Source organism: Hyla sarda, chromosome 11 (assembly GCF_029499605.1).
Source record: "Hyla sarda isolate aHylSar1 chromosome 11, aHylSar1.hap1, whole genome shotgun sequence".
Classification (NCBI taxonomy): Eukaryota; Metazoa; Chordata; class Amphibia; order Anura; family Hylidae; genus Hyla; species Hyla sarda.
In genome coordinates this window covers 71,319,074-71,345,335 of record NC_079199.1, presented here as the reverse complement: position 1 = coordinate 71,345,335, position 26,262 = coordinate 71,319,074, and the positions used below count along the sequence as shown (strand labels likewise).

General features: G+C 42.2%; 1 protein-coding gene across 1 annotated transcript in view; it reads left to right on the top strand.

The window, feature by feature from the left end:
- GALNT16 (polypeptide N-acetylgalactosaminyltransferase 16) overlaps nt 1-26,262 on the top strand; it is a 250,697-nt gene that overhangs the window by 147,616 nt on the left and 76,819 nt on the right. The window contains exon 5 of the mRNA XM_056547334.1: nt 19,171-19,236. Within this exon, the coding sequence (XP_056403309.1) occupies nt 19,171-19,236 (66 nt within the window). The remainder of the gene's footprint in view (nt 1-19,170; nt 19,237-26,262) is intronic.

Below are 26,262 nucleotides of genomic sequence, written 5' to 3'. Positions count from 1 at the left end.
AATATTCACATTCCCTATGCAAAACCTCCAGTAGACACAAAGTCCCCATGGACAGGAATAGGATACACAGGATATATTTATAGAACACTGTTCACACTGAACACAAGACAGAAATCGCAATCCCTCAGGAAACCTCCAGTAGACAGGATTGTCCCCGTGGAGCAGAAATAGGGATGCCTAACATAGGACACTGTTCACACTGAACACACAAAGTGGACACTCCACTATAGGAGTAGCCATTAATAATAAATCCAAATAGACTACTGGCCAGCGGCACACTCCGAGGTCAAGATGCTGGCCCAGTAGGAAAACAGAAATATAAAACACAGAACTTCACATAAACGAATACAAGAAAAAACAGTGTGAACAGACACATAGCAGAAAGGATGAATAAATCCTAAAACCAACTAAACAAACACAGCTTAAAATCTACTAAGAGCATGCCACATAACATGGCTAAAACCAGAAAATACAAGGTGCATGCTAAAACAGAGATAGTGGATTAAAAGCTCAAATAAGAAGAGTATCACCCAAAGCCTCCATTAGCAGCATGTCCAGCATAGCAGTAAGTCAGAATATAATGAAGATAATCAGGCTAGGCTGACATTAAATAGACACCCTAAAGGCTATTGGCTGACAGAGGCTGAGGCTGAAAGAGCCAGAGAAATTAACTATTCCCTGACCAGGAAACATAAAACTGTTCACACACAGCAAAACCAATAGGCTGTGTGTGAACACAGGCCAATACAGACATGACAATTATATTGCACTTATAGTACTAGTAACAGAACAGTGTGTCACCATAAAACCTACATTATATAATGTATATCCATAATAGGACGGTTTTGCAACATAATGTTACATACAATAGTAAAACAGCGGGGGGCACCCACACTACAACGTCTGTTTCGGCACATATGCCTTCTTCTGGGAGTGGCATAACCCCAACCTTCTTATATATATATATATTTATATATGTATATATATATATATATATATATATATATATATATATAATCACTTCGCATAATATACATGATCTGTCCCACCTGTCTCGCCATGTGGCCCAGTGTAATGGCGCATGTACGCCTACTCCAGCAACTGCCGCAGTCCCCGGAAGACCCCGCGTCATGTGATTGCATCACGCGCAAAGTCACGTGACACATACCACATAGTGACGCGACCGCCTGGGATGCCGGGGCAAAGGTCGTCAGCGCATGCACACATGGCGACATGGTCAGTAAGGAGAAATCTCCTATCCTGATAGATGAGACACTGACACCTAGTGGTATAATTAGAAAATTACATTATAATGTTAAATAACATTGTCTACTAAAATGTATACAGAGTATCTGAGCAACTAAACATAGTGTTATCTAAATTAACAACATAGAATAACAATTATTATTCTGTACATACATATATGCCATTGCCATAAAAAAGAGATATGTGTGATATAAATTACCGATTGAAATCAGTTATGACGTGCCATAACACCACTACATATAATATAATTGTAATTAAAATAAACTGTGCCAGGCTCACAATCTGTAGATACATTGTTAAATATGTGTACAAAGGAAAACACCAAAGTGTCCCACAATATGGTGAACACTAATTATAAACCCAATAAATAATGTAAGGGTAATGATAAAATCCATTACCAATGTGTGCATTTATATGGAAAAAGGGAACTATTCAAACTCATTGAAAGTGCCAATATATATGCATAAATAATGAATAAATAATGTACAATACCATCCATATATGTGACACATTGTGAGCCATGTAATAAATTAACTGTGCCAAGCAAATTAGTGACTAAATGAGATTATGACCACCGTGCTCCCAAGTAGTGAAGTATGCCAATAAATAATTGGCAAATACATAACAGTGACAAACAATGTACAAGGCAAAAATATTATGGCCATATATATAGTGAAAGGAAACTTAAAAAAAAGCACTACAAACTATTTTAATGATGATCATTATATAGAAAATACATGGTCATCATACTAAATGTGCAACTAATATATGATGAAGATCACTATATCAAGATGGTCATCATGTAGTGTATTGAATTACCCACTACAAAAAACCTATGTCTGATCATCCGAAAATCATATAAAGTGGGCAAGTGGCATCATAATGTATGATTTGTGACATCAATAATAATAATAAAAGGATATGACCGCCCCATATCCAATATGCCAGCCGTAATGGCCACTCTATCATCACCCCCCCAACCCAGACATGCTGAGACCATACAACCAACTTGAGAATATAACCAAGAGCAGAACAGTAATTACCGGTAGATATTATTATATATGACATATAACAAAATATTATGTAAAGATGTAAAGGACGGGGGCGAAGTGAAGGATATAAGAGAAGAAAAAGCAATGGAACATGAAGGGCCGACCAATTACTGTAGTTAGATGCATATATATCCACTCAATTTGAATATGGTAGATGTCCAAGTAAGATAAATATATACCAGGCAAAATGATATCCTATGGAAAAGGCAAAATAAAAAAATGAGATTAAAATGAATAAAATTTTTGGTAAAAACAAAACCTGGAACAAATGAATTACACACTAGGTTCCCATGATCAGAGGAATGGTGCAAAACGAAGTACCTCATTCAGGCCCCAAGGTTGAGTAGACTTCAACCTCCAAATCCATTGACATTCTCGTTGGGCCAACCATTTGCCAAGATCCTCTTCATGTATACCGGGACAGATACAATCAATACCTCGAACCATCAGTACACTCGGATCACATCCATGTTGTAATTTAAAAAGGCATGGTATCGGTTTCAAATCGCCAATCTCAACTGTTGTGTTGGCTAGTTTGATGTCCTGAACATACTCACGAACCCATATTTTCAACGGGCGTGTAGTCAGTCCCACGTAAATCTTAGGGCAAGGACATGTGGTATAATTTACCACATATCGAGTAGAACAGGAGATGTGATGTTTACTCAGATACGTTTTCGACCCTTGTGAGTCTACAAAATCCATTGATCTCTGTATTTTAGGGCATGCTACCATGAGGTATTCATCCATTTCTTAACCCACTTAATCCAAAATAGTTCCTGATAGGGCTTGTGGTTCGATATTCACTTTTTACTAAAAGATCACCCAAATTTATAGCTCGTCTGGCGGTAATGGATGATCATAATGTTTTAAAATAGGATCAGTGGAAAGGATTGGCCAGTATTTCTCAAAACATGATCTCAAGCGATTCCAATATGAATGGTAAGTTGTCACAAATCGTATCTTGTCATTATCCATCTGTCTTCGTGAAGGTTGTACTAGTTGCTGACGTGGGATACCTCTCGCTTTGTTGTAAGCCCTTTTTAAAGTACAGTTACTGTATCCCCTGTTATGAAATCTCAGTCGCAAGTCATCGGCCTGCCGTTTAAAGGTATTCTCAGAGGAACAGATGCATCTCATCCGAAGATATTGGCTATAAGGAATTGCTTTGATGGTATGCTCCGGATGTGAAGATGTGGCATGTAGATAGGAATTGACTGAAGTAGATTTTCCAAAAACGCCAGTTTGAATGTAACCATGCTCGTCCTGCTGTAAAAGAACATCCAGAAATTCAATTTGATTTGCATGGTAAGTATAGGTTACCTTAAGGGAAGAGACAAATTGGGATAGTTGGACAGAATCACCCTGTCAGATCATGAGTCAAAACACGGTCAATTGCGACATCCCCAAGACCTGACAAGAATAGCTCCCTCTCCCACAGCCCCAGGAAGAGACAAGCATACGAGGGTGCACAATAGCTGTTCCCCGGAGCTTCAGGTAGAGGGACCCATTAAATCAAAAAAAGTTGTGGGATAGTGTAAATTTCAGAAGTTCCAAAATGAAAGAACCCATTGATGATAAGTGATTACTGGAGTTGAAAAAAAACAAAAAACATACTGCAGCCAAACCATCTTGATGTTTGATACTAGTGTATAAGAATTCCACATCCAGGGCCACTAATAGTGTTCCCGGATCCAAATGGATGCCATCCACCCAACGTATCAGGTCGGTGGTATGATCCTTTACAAAGGAAGGTAGGCTTTCCACCAAAGGATTGAGTTTACAGTCAATAAATTTAGCCACTTTTTCAGTTAGATTACCTGTGCCAGTGATAATAGGTCTTCCGGGTGGTTTGACTTGACTTTTATGAATCTTCGGCAAGAGATATCATTTGGAAACCATAGGATGGGGAACGCGTAGTGCGTCCGCCAAATTACGTGAAATAGTTGAAGTGACTGCAGCATCCAAAATAGTATTCAAAGCAATCTGAAAACTGGACAAGGAGTTAAATGTGAGTTTTTTGTAGCAAGAAGGATTGTCGATTCACCTCTGCTTCGTACATTTTTCTTGGCCAGACTACGATGTTACCGCCTTTATCTGCCTGTTTGAAAATCACATCAGGTAGATTAGTTAATTTTTTTAGGCTATTATGGCGTTGTTCCTCAGTTAGATTGTCATGTGAAATAAAATGTGGAAATGACTCATTGCTGACCATTTTCACAAATAAATCTATCGGTGGCTAAAGGGATAGGGAAGGGAACTTTAAGGAGACTGGTAAAGCTGAGTGACAGGCAGTTTATAAAGTTGGGGGAGTACTGTGAGCCCTGCACAGTGTACTGTCAGTCACCAAGCTTTCCTAGTCTCCTGAAGACCCAGAAGTGATGGGCTCCCTTGTCATGGCAGTCATGAGCTGATACACAGAGCTATGGCAGCAGCAGGGAGCTCGCTGTGCCGTAACTCTGTGCGTGCTGCGCATCCGTGGCATCAAATACGCTGCGGATGCGCTCCTGTATATCATTGGTAATTTTGGTCTTGATACTGGGTTTATTCAGTATTAGTATATGGTGACATTATTCGGTCACCGTGTGGTAGTAATGTATCATAATTACATTGGCAGTATTGTATGTCTTTTGTGTAGTGGTATTAATCTTGATGTTGGTGTTATTATACTGGTCTAGTGTGATGTGATGAGGGGTTGGGGGTCCAGGTTTGGTGAACATTTTGGTGTATAGTAGTTAATCCGCCCTTGCATATATATATATAATATATTCCATATTTAAATGTGCCTGTATATATATCCAAGATTTGTTAGGGAACATTTTTTCTGGGATATTACATTTGAGCTTTTTTGTAGGTTCATAGTGCAAGACACCATTGCTGGACTTTTCCCTATGAGTCTATGTTCACACATAGCATTTTGACTGAAAACTATTTTGTTCCTGTGTTCTGATGATCAGTGGGGTCTCAGAAGCCAGACCCCTACTGTCAAAGATTGAATAAAAGTTGATAAAAAAAAAAAACTTTTTTCTCCATTTAAATGCCAAAGTCTGGCCATATTTTGACTTGTAATGCTGCACAAATGGGATTTTGCTGCCCTGTGCAGATGGCAGAAATTATACGGCAGATGTGTCTGGTGCAAAATTCCTGATTTCGGCATCCGCAAAATCATTGAACATCTTCCATGTTTTTGCAAGGAAATGTATTGCCGCATTTCCGAGCAGTCCTAGCAGCTGCCGGTTGGTCATATGTGCGAAATGTCTGCACCTGTTTTTCGTGCAGACATTCTGTACATTTTTCGCTTGTGTGAATCCAGCCTAAGGGGGGCCCAGACACTATGGCTGTATGGGGCCCCGAAGTTCCTGATGGCGGCCCTGGATGCATGCATCTGGTCATCATTCTCCGGTCGTCTTTGGGCATTTTGTCGCATGTCGTCCTTCTTCCTTCTATTGCGACGATTTTGTGGGTTGAATCTGAATTCTCCATACTCCCTAGAATAGGATATGGATGAGGCAGAGTCGGATCTCCTCCTCCCTCCCTCTATAGGGGGACGACACCATCTGTATACACGATTGGTATGAACATCATTCAAGTCTCTCAACAGTTTCTTGCTTTTACTTTCTGAGATATCCTTCTCCCATTTTTCAAATTGCTTTTCCATGTTTTTTATTAAAAGTTTCCAAATCCTCAGTTAAATAATGATTGTGTCTGTTCTATTTCATTCTCAATCTGTGAAAGAGAGTCCATATTCAACTTCACCAGTAATTCCACGCTGATGTACATGCATCCCCCCATGATGACACAAAAGCCGCATCCTCAACCAGAAAGGAAGGGAACACTTGCACCTGGAGACCACGAGGGATCAGACCTCTTCTTATATAATTTTCTAAAAACAACTTGTTTCGCCATGTTTTGAGATGTTTATGATGAAGATTAATAAAATGTTTCTGTAAAAAAAAAACAACACAATTTCTCTGACCATTAAAATCACTTGATGCCGATTCCTCTTTTAAAACTTGATCCAATTTGGACAGCCACATACGGTCTCCTCCACGCATTTCCATAATGAAATGTTTGTAATAGACCTTTTGACATACACAGAAATCAATTAACAAATCCACAAGCAAAAAATAGGGATGAAATAGGTAACCTATAGTACTACCACAGTGAGTGTAACAAACTGTAACCCTGTTGTTAATAATACAGTATATATATACATATATATATATATATATATATATATATATATATATATATAATTGGCCCTGATGCCCTGATTTACTAAGAGTGGAGTGTAGTTTTCTTTGTGGCTTTTAATTCCCTACAAGTATTTTTCCATGGTATTTACTAAGGTTTCTCTACATTTTGCACTTTTCCCTACGTTTTTTTTTTCTACACATGCTCTGAGCTGTAGGGTTTTTCTCAGCAAAAATCCACCACATTTTCTATGGAAATCTTAGCAAATACGTTGGAATTTTTGTAAAATGTCGGGGCCCCTGGCGCAAATTCTGGCAAAGACCCAACAAAACAGGTCGGGTTTACAATAGTAAATCAGGGCCAATGTGTTTATGTGTGTGTATGTTTCAGAATCACTTCCAAACAGCTAAAGATATTAACTAGAGATGAGCGAATTTCTGAATAATTCGATTCGGGTGATTCGCTGAATTTTCCGAAAAAATTAAGTTCGGATTGAATTTATTTGCAGTCAATTGCTATTAAAAACAGCTATTTCTGGCTTACAGAGAGGCTCAATAGAGGTGTAGAACACTTTGCCTTGTCCTAACACGCATAGGGAGTGTGCTGTGTTAGTGAAATAATACTGTTATTCAGGATGACATGCAGACTACAGGCATCGCTATTAGAATCACTGCCACAGAGCATCTGGATGTGGCAGATTTTAACGTAACTTTTATTGAATTTAATTTGAATTTATAAAAAAATTTTGGTTACCCATTCTGGTGAACATCGAGCTGGCGGTCCTCCGCCGGGTGAGATACCACCTGTTCCAGCCCCTGCCTCTCAGCGCCCCCGACTGTGAAAGTGCAAATGTTTCATTTAATCAGTTAAGGTTCATTGTTATCGCTTTAAGCTGTTTGTAATGTCTGCACTCCGGCCAGACACGCTGGCCGTGAGCGTTCTCCTCTGATGTTGGCAGGGCTTGGATTCGCATCGCAGGACTCGCCCACATGCGAGTTCTAGCCCGTCACTCACCTCCCTGGTCTTCAGTGTTCTCAGTCCCGGTGTGCGTGCCCCCTCATCCTAGGGCATGCATGCGCTGGAGCTCTGTGATTTAAAGGGCCAGTACGCCCTAATTAGTGTCTTCATCTGTTCCTTCCCTATAAGTGTGTGCACCTCCTCCTGCCTGTTGCCGGATCTTTGTTGCCCTAGTGCCTGAGAGAAAGCTACTGTGTTCCTGTTTATCTGTGCACCTGATCCTTGTTCCATGACCTGACCCTGATACTGTGCCGCCTGCCCTGACCTTCAGCTATCCTGACCATGTCTTCTCTTTATCCTTCTTTAACACGCTTCATCCTAGCAACCTGTGTGGACGAATCATGCCAGGGGTAGCGACCTGGGTGCCGCCTGCCTCAGCAAGACCATCCTGCTTTGCGGTGGGCTCTGGTGAAAACCAGTGGCACCTTAGACTCCGCTCCCTGGCACGGCTAACGTCATCATCCACACAGGCCCAGCGGATCCACCACCTGCCGTGATCCACCACCTTACACTGTTTCATTGGATTCTTGTGATAATTCCACAGGTAATATGACGTCGACGATCATAGGGCCTCAGTCTTTAAGAGATTACATACATTTTTTTGAATTTTTTAAAAGATTTATTTAGATTACCAAGTTTAATGTCCCGGCGTTTACTTTGAACTAATACTGTATGACCACAAAACCCAATCTAACAAGGAGTCACATAGTGGCACTATGACAGATCCTAGAAGTGGCAGCAGTATGAGGAGACCATAATCTGGCAGAATGACACAGCCTGGAATTGGTGGCAGTAAGAGGAGACCATATAGTGGCTGAATGACACAGCCTGGAGTTGGCAGCAGCATGAGGAGACAATAGGGCCTCCCAATCCCTAAGATTACAAGATTAATTTTCAAATTCAAATTGAAGATTTATGGTAGCTAGTGCTACCATAAACATTTTTAGTTAATGTCCCAGGCCCAGGAGCATCAGTAAACCATATAGTGGCTGACTGACACAGCCTGAAGTTGGCGGCAGCATGAGTAAAACATATAGTGGCTGAATGACACAGCCTGTAGTTGGCAGCAGCATGAGTAGAACATATAGTGGCTGAATGACACAGCCTGGAGTTGGCGGCAGCATGAGTAGAACATATAGTGACTGAATGACACAGCCTGGAGCTGGCGGCAGAATGAGAAGAACATATAGTGGCTGAATGGCACGGCGTGGAGGTGGCGGCAGCATGAGGAGAACATATAGTGGCTGAATTACACAGCCTGAAGTTGGTGTCAGCATGAGTAGAACATATAGTGGCTGAATGACACAGCGTGGAGGTGGTGGAGGCATGAGGAGACCATATAGTGGCTGAATGGCACAGCCTGGAGTTGGCGACAGCATGAGTAAAACATAAAGTGGCTGAATGACACAACGTGGAGGTGGCGGCGGCATGAGGAGAACATATAGTGGCTGAATGACACAGTGTGGATTTGGTGGCAGCATGAGGAAAACATATGGTGGCAGAATGAGACAGGCTTGAGGTGGCAGCAGCAGCATCAGTAGTCCTGCCGAATGGTGACAATTAGGCGGTCACTATGCAAGCAAGTGAGCCTGCATCGTGTTATTTATGCAAGTGACTCAGTGGGAATCCCTGCCTCCATCTCCACTGCATACTGCCACGGTGTGTCTGGGTCCTCTGTCTCGCCTTCCTCATAACCCTCTAGCTCCTCTGGCTACTCCTTCTCTCCTGTCAGATGACTAGAAAAACCGCCCATTTCGCGGAACCTAAACTGTGCTCCACTGTGCCCCTCCCCCTCCTCCTCCAGTTCAGCCCCCACAGGGCTCATGTTGCCGTGAGATGTAGGTGCCACGTCTCCAGTGCCCTGACCAGCCATTGTTTCCAACACGTGTTGTAGAAAGTGAAGCAGTGGAATGACGTCATTCATCCTGTAATCCTGGCGACTGACTTATAATGTGGCTTCCTCAAGGGGCCTGAGCAAACGGTAGGTGTCACATATGAGCTGCCACTGGTTGACATTGAAGTTACACAGCGGAGTCCCCCTATCGGCTTGAATCATCAAGAAATCGGTGATGGCTTTTCTCTGTTCATTTGTCTGTCCAACATATGGAGGGTGGAATTCCAATATGCGGCAACGTTGCAAATCCGACTATGTTGGGGGATACCGTGCTGATGCTGCAGCTCAAGGAGGGTGTGCTTTGCGGTGTATGAGTGACTGAAGTACATGCAAAGTTTCATTCCCTTTGTTCGGATATCTTGCAAATGGGGGAACACTTCAGAAACCACTTAACAACAAGATTGAACACGTGTGCAATGCAGGGCGCATGGCTCAGCATTCCTTGTCGCAGCACAGACAAGATGTTCTTCCTGCTGTCAGTCACCATGGTTCCCATTTCCAGTTTTTGTAGAGTAAGCCTGCTCTGATTTCTTTATGAATGACTTTTAGCAGTTCCTCCCCTGTGTGACTCTTTTTGCCAAGGCAAACTATGTGAAGAACAGCGTGACACCTCTGTGCCCTGTACACATGGTATGCTGAAGGGGCACTGAGACTTGTCTGTTCAGTGGAGGATGAGGAGGAGGCAGAGTTGCACACTGTTACAGAACCAATGGCCTGAGAGCGCGTAGGAGGAAGCGGCGTGACCTGTCCAAGTTGGGGTTGGGGCTGTGCAGGAACCACATTCACCCAGTGGGCCATAAAGGACATGTATTGTGCCTGACCATAGTTACAGCTCCAGACGTCGGCGCTGCTGTGCACTTTGGTACACACCGACAGGCTCAAGGACTGGCCCACCTTCATTTCCACCACTTCTAGTCCGCCACTTGAAAAGGGAGGGACTGCAGCACCAGCAACTTGGACAGGAGCACATTTTAGCTTCTGCGCCGTTGGATGAGTGGGCGCACACTTTTGTCCCTTGGACATGGCTTTGCCGATGGATTGCTTGCAGAAGGACTGCCTAAAAGTAGGAGGAGCATGAGCATCTGGAGCGACAGAAGGAGCGTATGACACACAGCTCCCTTCGGCTGAGGTGGTGGAGCCTTGGCTGGCTGAAAGAGGGAGTAGCATGCCACTGGGTGATGCAGCAAGCTGGACCACCACATCGGAGCCACAGTTCTCCCAGGCCGCTTTATGGTGGCGCAGCATATGCTGATGCAGGGCCGTGGTGCCAACATTGGGACACTGGCCACGCTTCACCTTCTGTCGACACATCTTGCATGTAGCTGTGTTAACCTCCTCCAGATGCTTGATGAAAAATTGCCACACTGCCGAGTAGCATGTTTTCCTACCAACAGTCCACACTTATTGACTGCTACTGCTGCCGTCTCCAGGATCCCCTGTTCACCTACCTCCCGGGAAGGTAGGCTGCGGCGAAGCAGGTGGTCTCCCTCGGGCACGTTTGGGTCCAGAATTTCCACTTCTGCCACCATGCTGACTGCCAACCATGCTACCACCTTCCGGGCTTAGCTGCTGCCTCACGGGCAACCGGCAACTCTCTTCTCCTGATGATGATGAAGCCCCTTCTGCACCCAGCTCCCAATTGCGATCGGCTTCATCGTCATCAACAAGTGTCTGCACGTCACTGATGTCCTCCTCAGGTTCCTCAACAGTGTCTGCTTCAGGACACTGAACGCTGGCAACACCACCTCCCACGTCACTCCCCTCATCAGTACTTGCCCACCTAGCTGAGGAAGCAGCGGATGTCTCCTCCACTTCTTGGCAGGGCTGTAGCTGCTGACTGTCCTCTATTAGATCGTCCTCACTGAATAGTGAAGCTGAACCCACAGCATGAGATACTTCTGTAGGGGGGGGGGGGGACAGCAGAGGGATGTGTCTGAGGAACCCACCGAATGTTGACTGGGGGTATCAGATGTCACTTGTGATGAAGTGGATGACCATGTTAACCAATGACGGCAGATGGGTTGCTGGTCGAGACACGACCTCTAGCTGATACATCAGGCCTCTCGCTGCAACTCCTGCTGCCACTCGCCCCTAGTCTGCTGCGACCTCTGCCTGCGCCTGATGAATTTCGGCCTCTGCCACGTCCTGGCACTTCTCTGCCTTACATACTTAGTGCGTATGAGGGCAGTACAATATGCTTCACTATGCTTAATACAGTATTTGTCAAGAACAGCAGCAGGTGTGTACTTTTGGCTGGCCTTTTACAGTATCTAGGCCCTTAAGACTTTTTCAGGAACAAAATAGTACAACACTTTGATGTATCTATGTGGTATGCACTTCTGAGTGCAGAAAAATGCGCTACAGTATGCTTAAAAAAGTTTTTGTGTACAACACCAGCTAGTGAGTACTTTTGGCTGCCCTTTCACAATATCTAGGCCCTTGAGACTATCAGGAAAAAAGGAACATCACTTTGATCTACGTATGTGGTATGCACTTATGAGGGCAGAAAAATGCGCTACAGTACGCTTAAAGTTTTTGTGAAAGACACCAGCAGTAGACACCAGTGCTGCAGCACACAGTCGCTGTGTACTACAGCCAAAATTCTCACTTCCTTCCCTATCAGTGCTTCTAGCCAGGATTTGTGCTTGAGATGAATCACTGCTGTTCTTCTGTGCAACACACTTTTCTCTGATCCTCTCTATTATAGACCACTGTAGACAGTGACTGGGAGGTGGATTGCTGCAGTAAGCATGCTTTTCTGTGACAAGCAAACTGCTCTTTGTCCAACAGAACGCTAACTTGACTAGAAGGTAAATCATTGCTGGAAAAAGCTTTTCTGTGTAACACACACAGGGCTGTCTGTGCCTATGTATCTCTCTGCAGTGTAAGGATGAAGTGACTGGCCGCAATATGGCTGCTGAGTATATAGGGCTGTGTCATCACATGGGTGACTGGCTGCTGATACACTGCATCCTGCATGTGATTCAGAGTCATCCCTCCTACCCTTGTTCCCGCCTTCCCAGCGTTCCTTGCCCCATGTCCTTACATGTGGATCCGCCATTTTAGATGCCCTGGAGCCTGGACAACACTAAATGGAGTTTAATGAAGCAATTTGCGCAAATAATCACGGAGATATTCGCATTCGTTACAAATCAAATTTTCCATGAAATTTGTAACAAATTCGGTTTCGTCAAATTTGATTCGCTCATAGTTACATAGTTACATAGTTAGTATGGTCGAAAAAAGACATATGTCCATCAAGTTCAACCAGGGAATTGAAGGGTAGGGGTGTGGCGCGATATTGGGGAAGGGATGGGATTTTATATTTCTTCATAAGCATTAATCTCTAATATTAACATAATATTAACATTATACTTGGTACCCATGTTACTAAATGTTTTTCTATTTAAGAGCCGAGGTACATGCTCTCAATTCACCCAAGTGCAAGTAAAAAGCACAAGTGTTCATACAAAAAATCGTGCACAAGGATGTGATCCATCGCAAAATCTTCTCCAACAGGAGAGAGCACCCCTAACAAACCAAACCATTCGCCTCCAGGCCAAAAGACACCTGCAAGGCTCCAGGTACAATGTTCCCTTTGGACAAAGCTTCTCAGGGACCGAAAAGTTCTCCTGGCAAACAACTAGGCATTAACTAAGTTGGCACAGAGGAACCAGTAAAACCGGTTCAGCATTCCTGCCGAAGCAGGGGGTGCCCAGGGTATGGCAGTGAAATGAGGAACCTAATGGCTACACACACACCTCCTAGACAGACAGGAGGAACACCCTAAAGGGCTACTGCACCCTGACCAATTCCTAGTGTACATATAAAAGGAACACAAACGTAAGCACAGTGACAACATAAAAAAATAAGTGGATGTGCACAATGTGATACTGCCCGGACATCTGGCCAGATCTATAAAAATTCCTCTGCAGATCAACAACCATAAGGCCGGAACACTAGAGGTGAGTGCTCAGAAGAGTGAGAAATGTAATGTATAAAATACATATTAAGTATATACAAGACATATAAAATATATGCACATTCAATGATAACATATAAAGAAAAAAACATTGCTTAACTCCAGACACCTCGATTTGTTAAACCAATGAACCTATGATAATCATATCCATAACCCATGATAAATCTACAATGTTAAATCAATCTCGAGATTTGGATGGGTACACTACCAACAAATCCAGTCCTATACAGTTGCCACCGAGAACCACTGACACACTAGCCAAAAAAATTTACAATTTTTTTCTTCCCCAAAGAACAAAAAAAAAAAAATCAAGAAAAATAGGATCAAGAGGGGGCCAAAAAATAAAAGTGTTCCCCCACAATTAACCCCTAATCCCAAAAAGCAAAAGGAGTCCATATACAATATCTACAAATACAAGCTATCTACTTACGAAACACTGTTGCTCCAAAGAGAACTTTCCTTTTGCCCCAAAAACTATTCAAATTCTTTTCAGTTATTTATGGATTTTTAACGCTTTTTCAGAAAGCTTACCCTCCAGAGACATTTCGTAATTCAGGAATCAAAAAATGGTCTTGATATATCACCTTCCCATTTACTTACTGATGGCATTAAACACCAAATGACAAAGCCTGTCTCCAAATTTTACCTGGTTCAGTCCCAAGGACCGCATATTGAAGTCTTCCTGCAGTTGGTATGACAAAATTTTAATAAACTCAAAAAAAAAGTTAAATCAATTTATCTAATGACAACCTCTCCAAGAAAGAGAGATTAGCCTTTAAAAAAAAAAAAAAAAAAAAAAAAAAAAAAACTTATGCAGCAACTCCGAGATAGTCTTTTAACCTGCAGGTAAAGGAGGTTGTCTAGTGATCTTAGATTACGATCAATACCACACTGAGGCTCTCCATATTCTCTCTGATGAGGTATATTACAAAAAAGTTACTGAGGATCCATTTAAACGGATTGAGAAAGACCTTTTGTCTCTGGCATCTGCAGCAATGGAACTTGGGATTCTTAACCACGATGAATGCAAGTTTATTAATGTTACCAACAACAACAAAGCCTACGGTACTTTTATTACTTATCCAAGATCCACAAGTCCATCAATAACCCTCCTGTTTGTCCTATTATATCATAAACTAATTTCACACTCAGTGGGGGACATGTATCAAAGAATTTACACAATTTTTGTGTGTAAATTCTTGCGCAAAATTTTACGCAAGCTGTTTTTTGGATCTTTTTTTTGCGTACATTCTGATACCTTGGAGTGACATCTATAGTACGCACTGATTTATTAACTGCGTACTTTTCCTTTACACCCAAAAAATTCCGCAAGTACCTTTTTTTTTTATGCAAATATAAGCCATCTTGGACTGCACTTAGGAGATGCTCTAAATCATCTATTCCATTTTTCTGAGTGAATTGCCGCGATTACTATGCTTCTGCCGTTAATCAGGTTATCTCTGTGATACTTAAAATCTTTCCATGTACCTTTTAAAAACAATGAAATGATTATGGACACTTGTGATCACCCCTTCACCCGCAGTCTAAACCGATACATCTGATAATACACTGGGTTATAGTGCGGGTGAAATACTTCCTTGCAAAGATCAGACTTCACATTCTGTAAAATTCAAACTTCCCGCTGTTCTTGATGAGAACAGGAGATTGCACCTGTGTAGTGTAACCATGGTGACCGTACAGCTAAGAATATACCACTGTAATGTTCAGTAAGGGAGAAGTAAGTACAGGTGTTAGGTTTATGTATATGTGTGATTGTGTGTATGTAGCAGAGGTGAGTGTGTTATGTGTGTATGTAGCAGAGTTGAGTGTGTTATGTGTGTATGTAGCAGAGCTGAGTGTGTGTGTAGGTTGCAGAGTTGAGTGTGTTATGTGTGAATGTATGAGTTGAGTGTGCAAGTGTGTGTATGTAGCAGAGCTGAGTGTGTGTATGTAGGAGAATTGAGTGTGTTGTGTGTATGTAGCAGTGCTGAGTGTGTTATGTGTGTATGTAGCAGAGTTGAGTGTGTTATGTGTGTGTTTAGCAGAGCTGAGTTTGTAAGTGTGTGTATGTAGCAGAGCTGAGTGTGTGAATATGTATGTAGCAGAGTTAAGTGTGTGAGTGTGTGTATGAAGCAGAGTTGAGTGTGTGAATGTGTGTATGTAGCAGAGCTGAGTGTGATCAGGTTTATGTAGCAGAGTTGAGTGTGTGCATGGTCATGCTTACATGTAATCACAGATTGAGCTCTGCTGCATACCCATGTTGCAGACTTCTGCTACCAGGGTGCCTCCAGCTTTTGCAAAATTACAACTCCCAGCATTCCAAGTTTTGTAACACTTGGAGGCATTCTGGTTGGTAAACACATATATAGAGGTAAGGGGACAGATTGTTTAGCAAAATTACATATTTTTTAAACCCAGACATTCTGGGGGAGATTCACAAAAACTACTGTAAATTCTGTTCCAGCGATCTTATTCACACCTTTTTTTTTCTCCTCACATTTTCAAAGGTCTCTTTTGCTGCTTTGAAAATATGTGAAAATTCATTTTTGCACCACTTTTTTTTTATATTTTTGTGCCAAAATTGTCGATTTTTGCACCAACTTTTACATCCAAGAAAATTCTGGTGGAAACATCTCACGAAATATTCCATGGTCACTAGTGCCCAGACAAGCGATAACTGTAGAAGCAAAACATTTCTGAGCTTAAATGTGAGTGCAGGTGCAGTGACCAAGAAAAATATAATAAATAAAAGTATATATATATATATATATATATATATATATATATATATATATATATATATTATAACATAATAATTCTTTTTTTTTATCATTACTTACGTAACACCTTTTCCCCCCCAAAAAAACACACACAAAAAAAAAATACAACTACAACCATTTCTGTCATTTCTAAACTATCAAAAATGTGCTCGATACCTTTTCGCGCAAAAATAGATTTTTTATTTTATTTTTTGGCGCAAAATTCTTTGATAATCTCCCCCTCTGTGTACTTGATAAAGAATTATGATTTTACTATTATGCAGAGTTTTGTTCGGCGCACACTGCTGCTTCAGCACTTCTAGCTATGAGCAGTGAGCAGTGTACCGTGTGAGGTAGAGAAGGATGCACGGTAGAGCGAGGGGGGGCCTTTCTTTATTTGCACACAATTTATCAAAGGACATGCACAACTTTAGTAAATCTTGAGCAAGAGTGTAAATTAGACAAGCAGTGTAAAGGGTAGAACTGTGTCTACAATAGACACCTAATGATACATGTCCCCCAGTAACCTTGCACATTACTTGGATTTATATTTGCAGGAGTATGCCATGCACCTTCCCAGTTACCTTTGAGATTCAACACATCTGATTGAACACTTGTTGCCTATGAAGTGGGAATCCAACTAAATCCTTATTACAGTGAATGTTTAATCTTTATATTCAGACATTAGCCACTCACTTAGTCTTCGGTGTGTACAAGAACAGCTAAAATGATCCAGACATTACAGCTAATCACCAAGAATTTCTCCTTAAATCATTGGAATACATTCTTAAAAACAATTATTTTTTATATGACCATGAGAACTTTACCGTGAGAACTGTGAACTTATGGAACAGTCTACCTCGGGAACTGGTCACAGCAGGAAAAATGAACAGCTTTAAAACAGGATTAGATACATTCCTGGAACAAAATAACATTAATGCTTATGAAGAAATATAAAATCCCATCCCTTCCCCAATATCGCGCCACATCTCTACCCTTCAATTCCCTGGTTGAACTTGATGGACATATGTCTTTTTTCGACCGTACTAACTATGACAGAGCCATTTACCACCAACAGCATGGGACCGCGATGGAGGCCAAAGTCGCACCTGCGGATAGGGGATAAGATGTGTGATCGTGGGGATCCCACCACTAAGAACCCCTTGATCTCTCCTGCTGCACCCCCTGTTATCTGGTGCACGGAGCAAACTTTGCTGCGTGCCTGATGACTAGCGATGCAGGGGCCAGAGGCTCATGATGTCATGGCCCGCCCCCTTGTGACATCACACCCCGCCCCCTCAATGCAAGTCTATGGGAGGGGGCATGGCCAAAAAGTGTGTACCATCCCATCACGTTAAGGTGACCTCATTTGGGACAGACCCTACACTATAGCTGTAGAAGAATATCCATAGTGTAGGGTCCATCTCAAATGAGGTCACCTTATCGTGGTGGGATGGTACACACTATTTGGTTGATACACGACACCACTCACCACCTTGTAGATAGGTGGTGAGTGGTGCTGTGCATCAACCATTCCAATTGCTTTTAAAGTGGTGCTCCAATGGAAAACATTTTTTTTTTAATCAACTGGTGCCAGAAAGTTAAACAGATTTGTAAATGACTTCTATAAAAAAATCTTAATCCTTCCAGTACTTATCAGCTGCTGTATGATCCACAGGAAATTCTTGTCTTTTTGAATTTCCTTTCTGCCTGACCATAGTGCTCTCTGCTGACACCTCTTTCCATTTTAGGAACTGTCCAGAGTAGGGGCAAATCCCCATAGAAAACCTATCTTGCTCTGTACAGTTCCTGAAATGGACAGAGGGGTCAGCAGAGAGCACTGTGGTAAGGCAGAAAGGAAATTCAAAAAGAAAAGAGCTTCCTGCAGATTATGACAGCAGCTGATAAGCACTGGAAGGATTAAGATTTTTTAATAGAAATAATTTACAAAATTGTTTTGCTTTCTAGCACCAGTTGATTTAAAAAAAATGTTTTTCAGTGGAGTACCCCTTTAAGGGACTTGCTGCACACTTATCTTGAGTGAATTTCTATAAGAGACTGATCATTTGATTATGGACATTTGATTCCTTATAGGTGGTTTTATTCTATTTTATTTAAATTCTGTTTTACTCCATTTTATGCTTGTGATTATACTTATATGTCATTTTTACTACTTTACTACGTCCATAGCAAGGGCCCTGCTTGGATAGTAGCGGATTACCATTTTATAAATAATAAATATTTTACACGTATTTAGCTACATCTCTAGTCCAGAATACTGATTATATAATTTACCACCTTTATTGTGACATTTACACTAGATATCATCCTTTTTCTCTATTTATCTACCCACTTTTTACTCCTCACGATCCTTTGATGAACGATTTATTGCATTTTTATTCAATTTTGGGTCTACTGTTTATCTATAGGGTTTAGATTACACCAGTTATCCTTTGGAACGTCTTTATGCTTTACTGAGCTACACTACTCTTTTCATCCACCTCTTTAATATGTGACAGTGTATTTTCACTGGAGTACCCCTTTAAAATTCTGATAATATACACCGAAATGGAGGAATTTTTGGATGAAGTTTATTATTTGACATTTTTTAAGCTGAAGAAATAATATTCTCTTCTTAGTGATTGATATTAATAATATATCATCCTGCCATGTCTACTGTTTAGACAATGGCATTTATGTGTAGTTGCTTGGTGCCCTGATCTGTTTGCAGACAAGTTGTGCATTAGATGTAGCTGTAATTGAGTGTGGTTTCTGCATGAATGGGCCTGATGAGGAGACATAAAGGCGTTTACTATGTGAAGTGCTTTCTATCTGAGCAGATGAGCATGAGTGCACTTTAGCAGAGAGGATTAGTGCTGTCAGTCTGATTAATATGATAATAAGTGAAAGCAGATTCTTATATGGAAACGCTCTTGGGAGTTCATTTTTTTAGGCAAATCATAATTACAATGTGCCAATTATTTGTTTCTTCTCTCATTTCCACAGCCGATGACTGCCAGCTCCTCACAAAAATACCCAAGGTGAAATGCTTGAGAAATAACCGGAGAGAAGGTAATATATTTAAAAAAAAACATGATGCATGACATTTATAGAAATGTCTACCACAGTCTTTAAAGAATATGTGGAAATGTAATTTAAGTTCAGATTTGAAAAAGTTTCTATCCTTTCCTAAGTCAACAATTTTTCTTGAAATAAATTTGAATAGGGCAAGGCAGGAAATCCACCCATTTTTGGGTGCCATACCATCAACACTTGGATTATCCAGACAACCTATTGGTCTTTTTTCAACCATACTAACTATGCAACTATTAATGCATACGTAGAATTTTGGTATCATATCCCCTTTCCTTCATCCACCTATACCACTTTCTTCCTTCTGGTGTGGGAGCGCAGAACATTCTTGTTTGCTGGTGATGTCACTGCTGCTGGCCTAAATGAGCGCTCTACCAATGCTGCTTTGTGAACCATTCATACCAGCATTGGGACTTGGTACTTGCACCGGTTGTTTGAGTGCTGGGGATCGTCACATCAAGACATGGTAAGCTCTGTTGTGACAATCTGCAGTCATGAGTGCATAATGATAATGTGAAAACAGACTTATAGAAATTTTTGCAAATTTATTAACCCCTTGGGGACGGAGCCCATTATGACCCTAAGGACGGGAGCATTTTTTGCAAATCTGACCACTGCCACTTTAAGCATTAATAACTCTGGGATGTTTTTATTTATAAATTTGATTCCGAGACAGTTTTTTCGTGATATATTCTACTTTATGTTAGTGGTAAATTTTCGTCGATACGTGCATCATTTCTTGGTGAAAAATTCTAAAGTTTCATGAAAAATTAGAAAATTTTGCATTTTTCTAACTTTGAAGCTCTCTGCTTGTAAGGAAAATAGATATTTCAAATAAATGATATATTGATTCACATATACAATATGTCTACTTTATGTTTCCATCATAAAGTGGACATGTTTTTACTTTTGGAAAACATTAGAGGGCTTCAAAGTTCAGCAGCAATTTTCCAATTTTTCGCAAAATTTTAAAAATCTGAATTTTTCAGGGACCAGTTCAGGTTTGAAGTGGATTTGAAGGGTCTTCTGGTTAGAAATACCCCATGAATGACCCCAACAACTGCACCCCTCAAAGTATTCAAAATTACATTCAGTAAGTGTGTTAACCCTTTAGGTGTTTCACAGGAATAGCAGCAAAGTGAAGGAGAAAATTCAAAATCTTCATTTTTTACACTCGCATGTTCTTGTAGACCCAGTTTCAGAATTTTTACAAGGGGTAAAAGGAAAAAAATCCTCTCAAAATTTGTAACCCAATTTCTCTCGAGTAAGAAAATACCTCATATGTGTATGTCAAGTGTTTGGCGGGTGCACTAGAGGGCTCAGAATGGAAGGAGCGACAATGGGATTTTGGAGAGTGAGTTTTTCTGAAATGGTTTTTGGGGGGCATGTCCCAATTAGGAAGCCCCTATGGTGCCAGGACACCAAGCCCCCCCACATCGCACACTATTATGGAAACTACACCCCTCAAGGACCGTAACAAGGGGTACGGTGAGCCTTAACACCCCACAGGTGTTTTTTTTCACTAAAATGCTGTTTTTTCCACAAATTTTACTTTTTTACAAGGGGTAATAGGAGAAAATGCCTCCGAAAATTTGTAACCCCATTTCTTCTGAGTGTGGAAATACCCCATGTTTGGACGTCAAGTGCACTGCGAGCGAACTACAATGCTCAGAAGAGAAGGAGCGCCATTGAGCTTTTAGAGAGATAATTTGTTTGGAATGGAAGTCGGGGGCCATGTGCATTGCCTGAACAGTGGACCCCCCCACATGTGACCCCATTTTGGAAACTACACCCCTCACAGAATGTAATAAGGGGTACAGTAAGCATTTACCCCCTACTGGGGTTTTACAGATCTTTGGAACAGCTGTGCAAACCAAAAAATAAAATTTTTCATTTTCACGGACCACTGTTCCAAAAATCTGTCAGACACCTGTGGGGCGTAAATGCTCACTGCACCCTTTATTACATTCCGTGAGGGGTGTAGTTTCCAAAATGGGGTCACATGTGTGTATTTTTTTATGTCAGAACCGCAGTAAAATCAGCCACCCCTGCACAAATCATCAATTTAGGCCTCAAATGTACATGGTGCGCTCTCACTCCTGAGCCTTGTTATGCGCCCGCAGAGCATTTTACGCCTACATATGGGGTATTTCCGTACTCAGGAGAAATTTTCTTTCTTTCCTTTTACCTCTTGTGAAAATAAAAAGTAAAGGGCAACACCAGCATGTTAGTGTAAAAAAAATTTTTTTTTACAGTAACAGGCTGGTGTAGACCCCAACTTTTCCTTTTCATAAGGGGTAAAAGGAGAAAAAGCCCCCAAAATTTGTAACGCAATTTCTCCTGAGTACGGGAATACCCCATATGTGGCCCTAAACTGTTTCCTTGAAATACGACAGGGCTCCGAAGTGAGAGAGCGCCATGCGCATTTGAGGACTAAATTAGGGATTGTATAGTGGTGGACATAGGGGTATTCTACGCCAGTGATTCCCAAACAGGGTGCCTCCAGCTGTTGCTAAACTCCCAGCATGCCTGGACAGTCAGTGGCTGTCCAGAAATGCGTGGAGTTGTTGTTTTGCAAGAGCTGGAGGCTCCGTTTTGGAAACACTGCCGTACAATACGTTTTTCATTTTTATTGGGGAGGACAGTGTAAGGGGGTGTATATGTAGTGTTTTACTCTTTATTGGGTGTTAGTGTAGTGTTTTTAGGGTACATTCACACTGGCATGTTACGGTGAGTTTCCCGCTAGGAATTTGCGCTGCGGCGAAAAATTTGCCGCAGCTCATACTTGAAGCAGGAAACTTACTGTAAACCCGCCCGTGTGAATGTACCCTGTACGTTCACATGGGGGGGGGGGGGGGCAAACCTCCAGATTTTTCATAACTACAACTCCCAGCATGTACTGACAGACCGTGCATGCTGGGAGTTGTAGTTTTGCAACAGCTGGATACACACTGGTTGGAAAACCTTCAGTTGGGTTCTGTTACCTAACTCAGTATTTTCCAACCAGTGTGCCCACAGCTGTTACAAAACTACAACTCCCAGCATATATCAGTACATGCTGGGAGTTGTAGTTTTGCAACAGCTGGAGGCACACTGGTTGGAAAACCTTCAGTTAGGTTCTGTTACCTAACTCAGTATTTTCCAACCAGTGTGCCTCCAGCTGTTGCAAAACTACAACTCCCAGCATGTACTGACAGACCGTGCATGCTGGGAGTTGTAGTTTTGCAACAGCTGGAGGCACACTGGTTTGAAAACCTTCAGTTAGGTTCTGTTACCTAACTCAGTATTTTCCAACCAGTGTGCCTCCAGCTGTTGCAAAACTACAATTCCCAGCATGTACTGATCACAGAAGGGCATGCTGGGAGATGTAGTTATGCAACAGTTGGAGGTACGCAACTACAACTCCCAGCATGCCGAGACAGCTGTTTTCTGTTTGGGCATGCTGCGATTTGCAGTTTTGCAACATCTGGAGTGCTACAATTTAGAGACCACTGAACAGTGATCTGCAAACTGTGGACCTCCAGATGTTGCAAAACTACAACTCCCAGCATGCCCAGACAGCAAACAGCTGTGTGGGCATGCTAGGAGTTGTAGTTTTGCAAGATCTAGAGGGCAGTATAGAGATCACTGTGCAGTGGTCTCTAAACTGTAGACCTCCAGCTGTTGCAAAACTACAACTCCCAGCATGCCCAGACAGCAAACAGCTGTGTGGGCATGCTGGGAGTTGTAGTTTTGCAACATCTGGAGGGCTACAGTCTAGAGACCACTAGAGTGGTCTCAGACTGTAGCCCTCTAGATGTTGCTAGGCAACTCACTGTCTTCCGTCGCATCCAGGGAGCCGTCCTCTTCTGCCGCCCGCAGATCTCTGTCGCTGCCCGCCGATCACAGTCGCTCCGCTGCCTCCGGACGGGTAAGTGATCTTCGGCGCCGCTCCTCTTCGTTTTCCCCGTTCTTCCCCGCCTATTGTGGGTGGGCAGGGCGGGGAAAACGAAAGTAAACCCCCCTGCCCCCGATCTGCTATTGGTGGTCGCGTCTAGACCACCAATAGCAGGGATAGGAGGGGTGGCACCCGTGCCACCTCACTCCTATCGCTTCAGGGGATCGTGGGTGTCTTAGACACCCGCGATCCCCCTTATATTCCGGGTCACCGGGTCACCATGGACCCGTAATGACCCAGAATCGGTGAAAATCGCAAGTGTTAATTCACTTGCGATTTGCGCCGATCGCCGACATGACCCCCCCTGGGCATTTGCACAGGGTGCCTGCTGATAGATATCAGCAGTCACCCCGGTCCGGTCCCCGCCCGGCGGGTGGCGGGGACTGAAATTCCCACGGGCGTATGGATACGCCCTTCGTCCTTAAGTACCAGGACGCAAGGGCGTATGCATACGCCCTTTGTCCCCAACAGGTTAAAAAGGAAAATCTGAAATTTGACATAGACATAAGTATGTATGCCCTTTACTCAGTACTTTAGCCTTTAGTCTTCTTGGGTATGATACAACAAGGTTTGTTGTGATTCAAACTACAATTCCCTGCAGCCCTGTGGAGAATGATCTCCTTCCCACTCAGCAGTCGCTCCACCCATTGAAGCACTACAATGCTCCCTTTCGACCCCTGACTAGTGATGTAATGTCTTGGGCTGCACTGCACTCTGGGAAAAGCCAGAGACAAAACTCATTTTGTATGATGCTAAGAGTGAACATCAAGGCAAAGATCACCTAAGAATTGCAAGACCAGTCATCAAACACAGGTACAGAGACTATATTATGAACTTTACAAACAGCCCCTATAGCACAGTCAAATAAAAAAAAATCCTAGAATAAACCTTTAAATACTGTCCCCAACCTTCTGCTTTGATCCCAGCCATGCAGTTTTTCTCTGCCCACCATTCTGGTCTTCTTTGCTTCCTCTCCCTATGCGTCACCTGAAGACTACACTTGCCAGCAGTCCTTGCTTCACATGCTCTTTAAAGGGGTTATCCACCATAAGGTGATTTTTAGTACATACCTGCCAGGCTATCTTTTTGTGAGGGGGTATTTCCTGTTGAAGTTTGGTCTCTTAGACCTCACATCCCATAGTTCCATGCTTGTAAGTGTGAAGTTACATTCCTCCCTCCCACACATCAGCCACCCCATCCATTGCAGCACAAATAAGCTCAAAAGATCAGTGTTTTCTAATCAGGGTGCCCACAGCTGTTGCAAAATGATCTCTCTGTTGCTCCACCCATTGAAGCAGGACTGGCTCCCTTTGCACAACTGACTAGGGACGTCAGGTCTCGACACACTGCAGCCTGGGAAATCCCAAGACATGAGTAATTTTGTATGCTGTTAAAAATAAATATTGGGGCGAAAATCACATAAGAATTGCGAGACCACCATCACACACAGGTACAGACACTATATTATGAACTACACTAACTTTACAGCCCCTGTAGCATTGTCAAATATAAAAAATTCCTGGAATACCCCTTTAACCCCTTAAGGACACAGCCCATTTTCACCTTAACCCCTTAAGGACTCATCATTTTTATTTTTTCCTCATCACTTTCTAAAAATCATAACGCTTTCAATTTTTCACCTAAACATCCATATAATGGTTTATTTTTTGCGCCACCAATTCTACTTTGCAGTGACATTAGTCATTTTACCAAAAAATCCACGGCGAAAGGGAAAAAAAATCATTGTGCGACAAAATTGAAGAAAAAATTTCATTTTGCAAATTTTGGGGGCTTCAGTTTCTACACAGTGCATTTTTCGGTAAAAATAACACCTTATCTTTATTCTGTAGGTCCATACGGTTAAAATGATACCCTACTTATAGAGGTTGGATGTTGTCGTACTTCGGAAAAAAATCATAACTACATGCAGGAAAATTTATGTTAAAAATTCTCATCTTCTAACCCCTATAACTTTTTATTTTTCCGTGTATGGGGCGGTATGAGGACTCATTTTTTGCACCTTGTTCTTACGTTTTTATCGGTACCATTTTTGTATTGATCTGACTTTTTGATCGCTTTTTATTCATTTTTTCATTATATAAAAAGTGACCAAAAATACACTATTTTGGACTTTGGAATTTTTTTGCACGCACACCATTGACCGTGCAATTTAATTAACAATATATTTTTATAGTTCGGACATTTTCGCACGCGGCGATACCACACAGTTTTTTTTAATGGGAAAAGGGGGGTGATTCAAACTTTTAATAGGGAAGGGGTTAAATGACCTTTGTTAACTTTTTTTTTTTCACTTTTTTTTTGCAGTGTTATAGCTCCCATAGGGAGCTATAGCACTGCACACACTGATCTCCTATGCTGATCCCTGCAAAGCCATAGCTTTGCAGGGATCGGTCAGATAGGGGCTCGATTGCTCAAGCCTGTAGCTCAGGCTTGGAGCAATCAATCCCCGATTGGACACCGCGGAGAGAGGTAAGGAGACCTCCGCCTGCGTCCCAGCAGAATTTATCGCGATGTCCCTATCAGCCCGACTGAGCTGCCGGGAATCGTTTACTTTCGTTTTCGTTGTCAACTTTGATCGCCGCATCTGAAGGGTTAACAGCGCGCCGCACAACGATCGGTGCCGCACACTGTTAGCCCAGGGTCCCGGCTATCGTTAGCTGGGACCGACCCCGTTTTTCCCACTGAGACCGTGCTTAGGGCGTACAGGTACGCCCTAAGTCCTTAAGAGGTTAAAGAAGTACTCTAGCGGATAGGGGATAAGTTATAGATCGCGGGGGGTCCGAGTGCTTTTGAAATTTTCAAAATCGCAATTTTTCAGGGTCCAGTTCAGTTTTAGAAATATCCCATAAATTACCCCAATATAAAAACTGTACCCCTCAAAGTATTCAAAATGACATTCATAAAGTGTGTTAACCCTTTAGGTGTTTCACAGGGATAGCAGCAATGTGAAGGAGGGAATTCAAAATCTTAATTTTTTACACTTGCGTGTTCTTGTAGACCCAGTTTTTAAATTTTTCCAAGGGCTAAAAGGAGAGAAATCTTCCTAA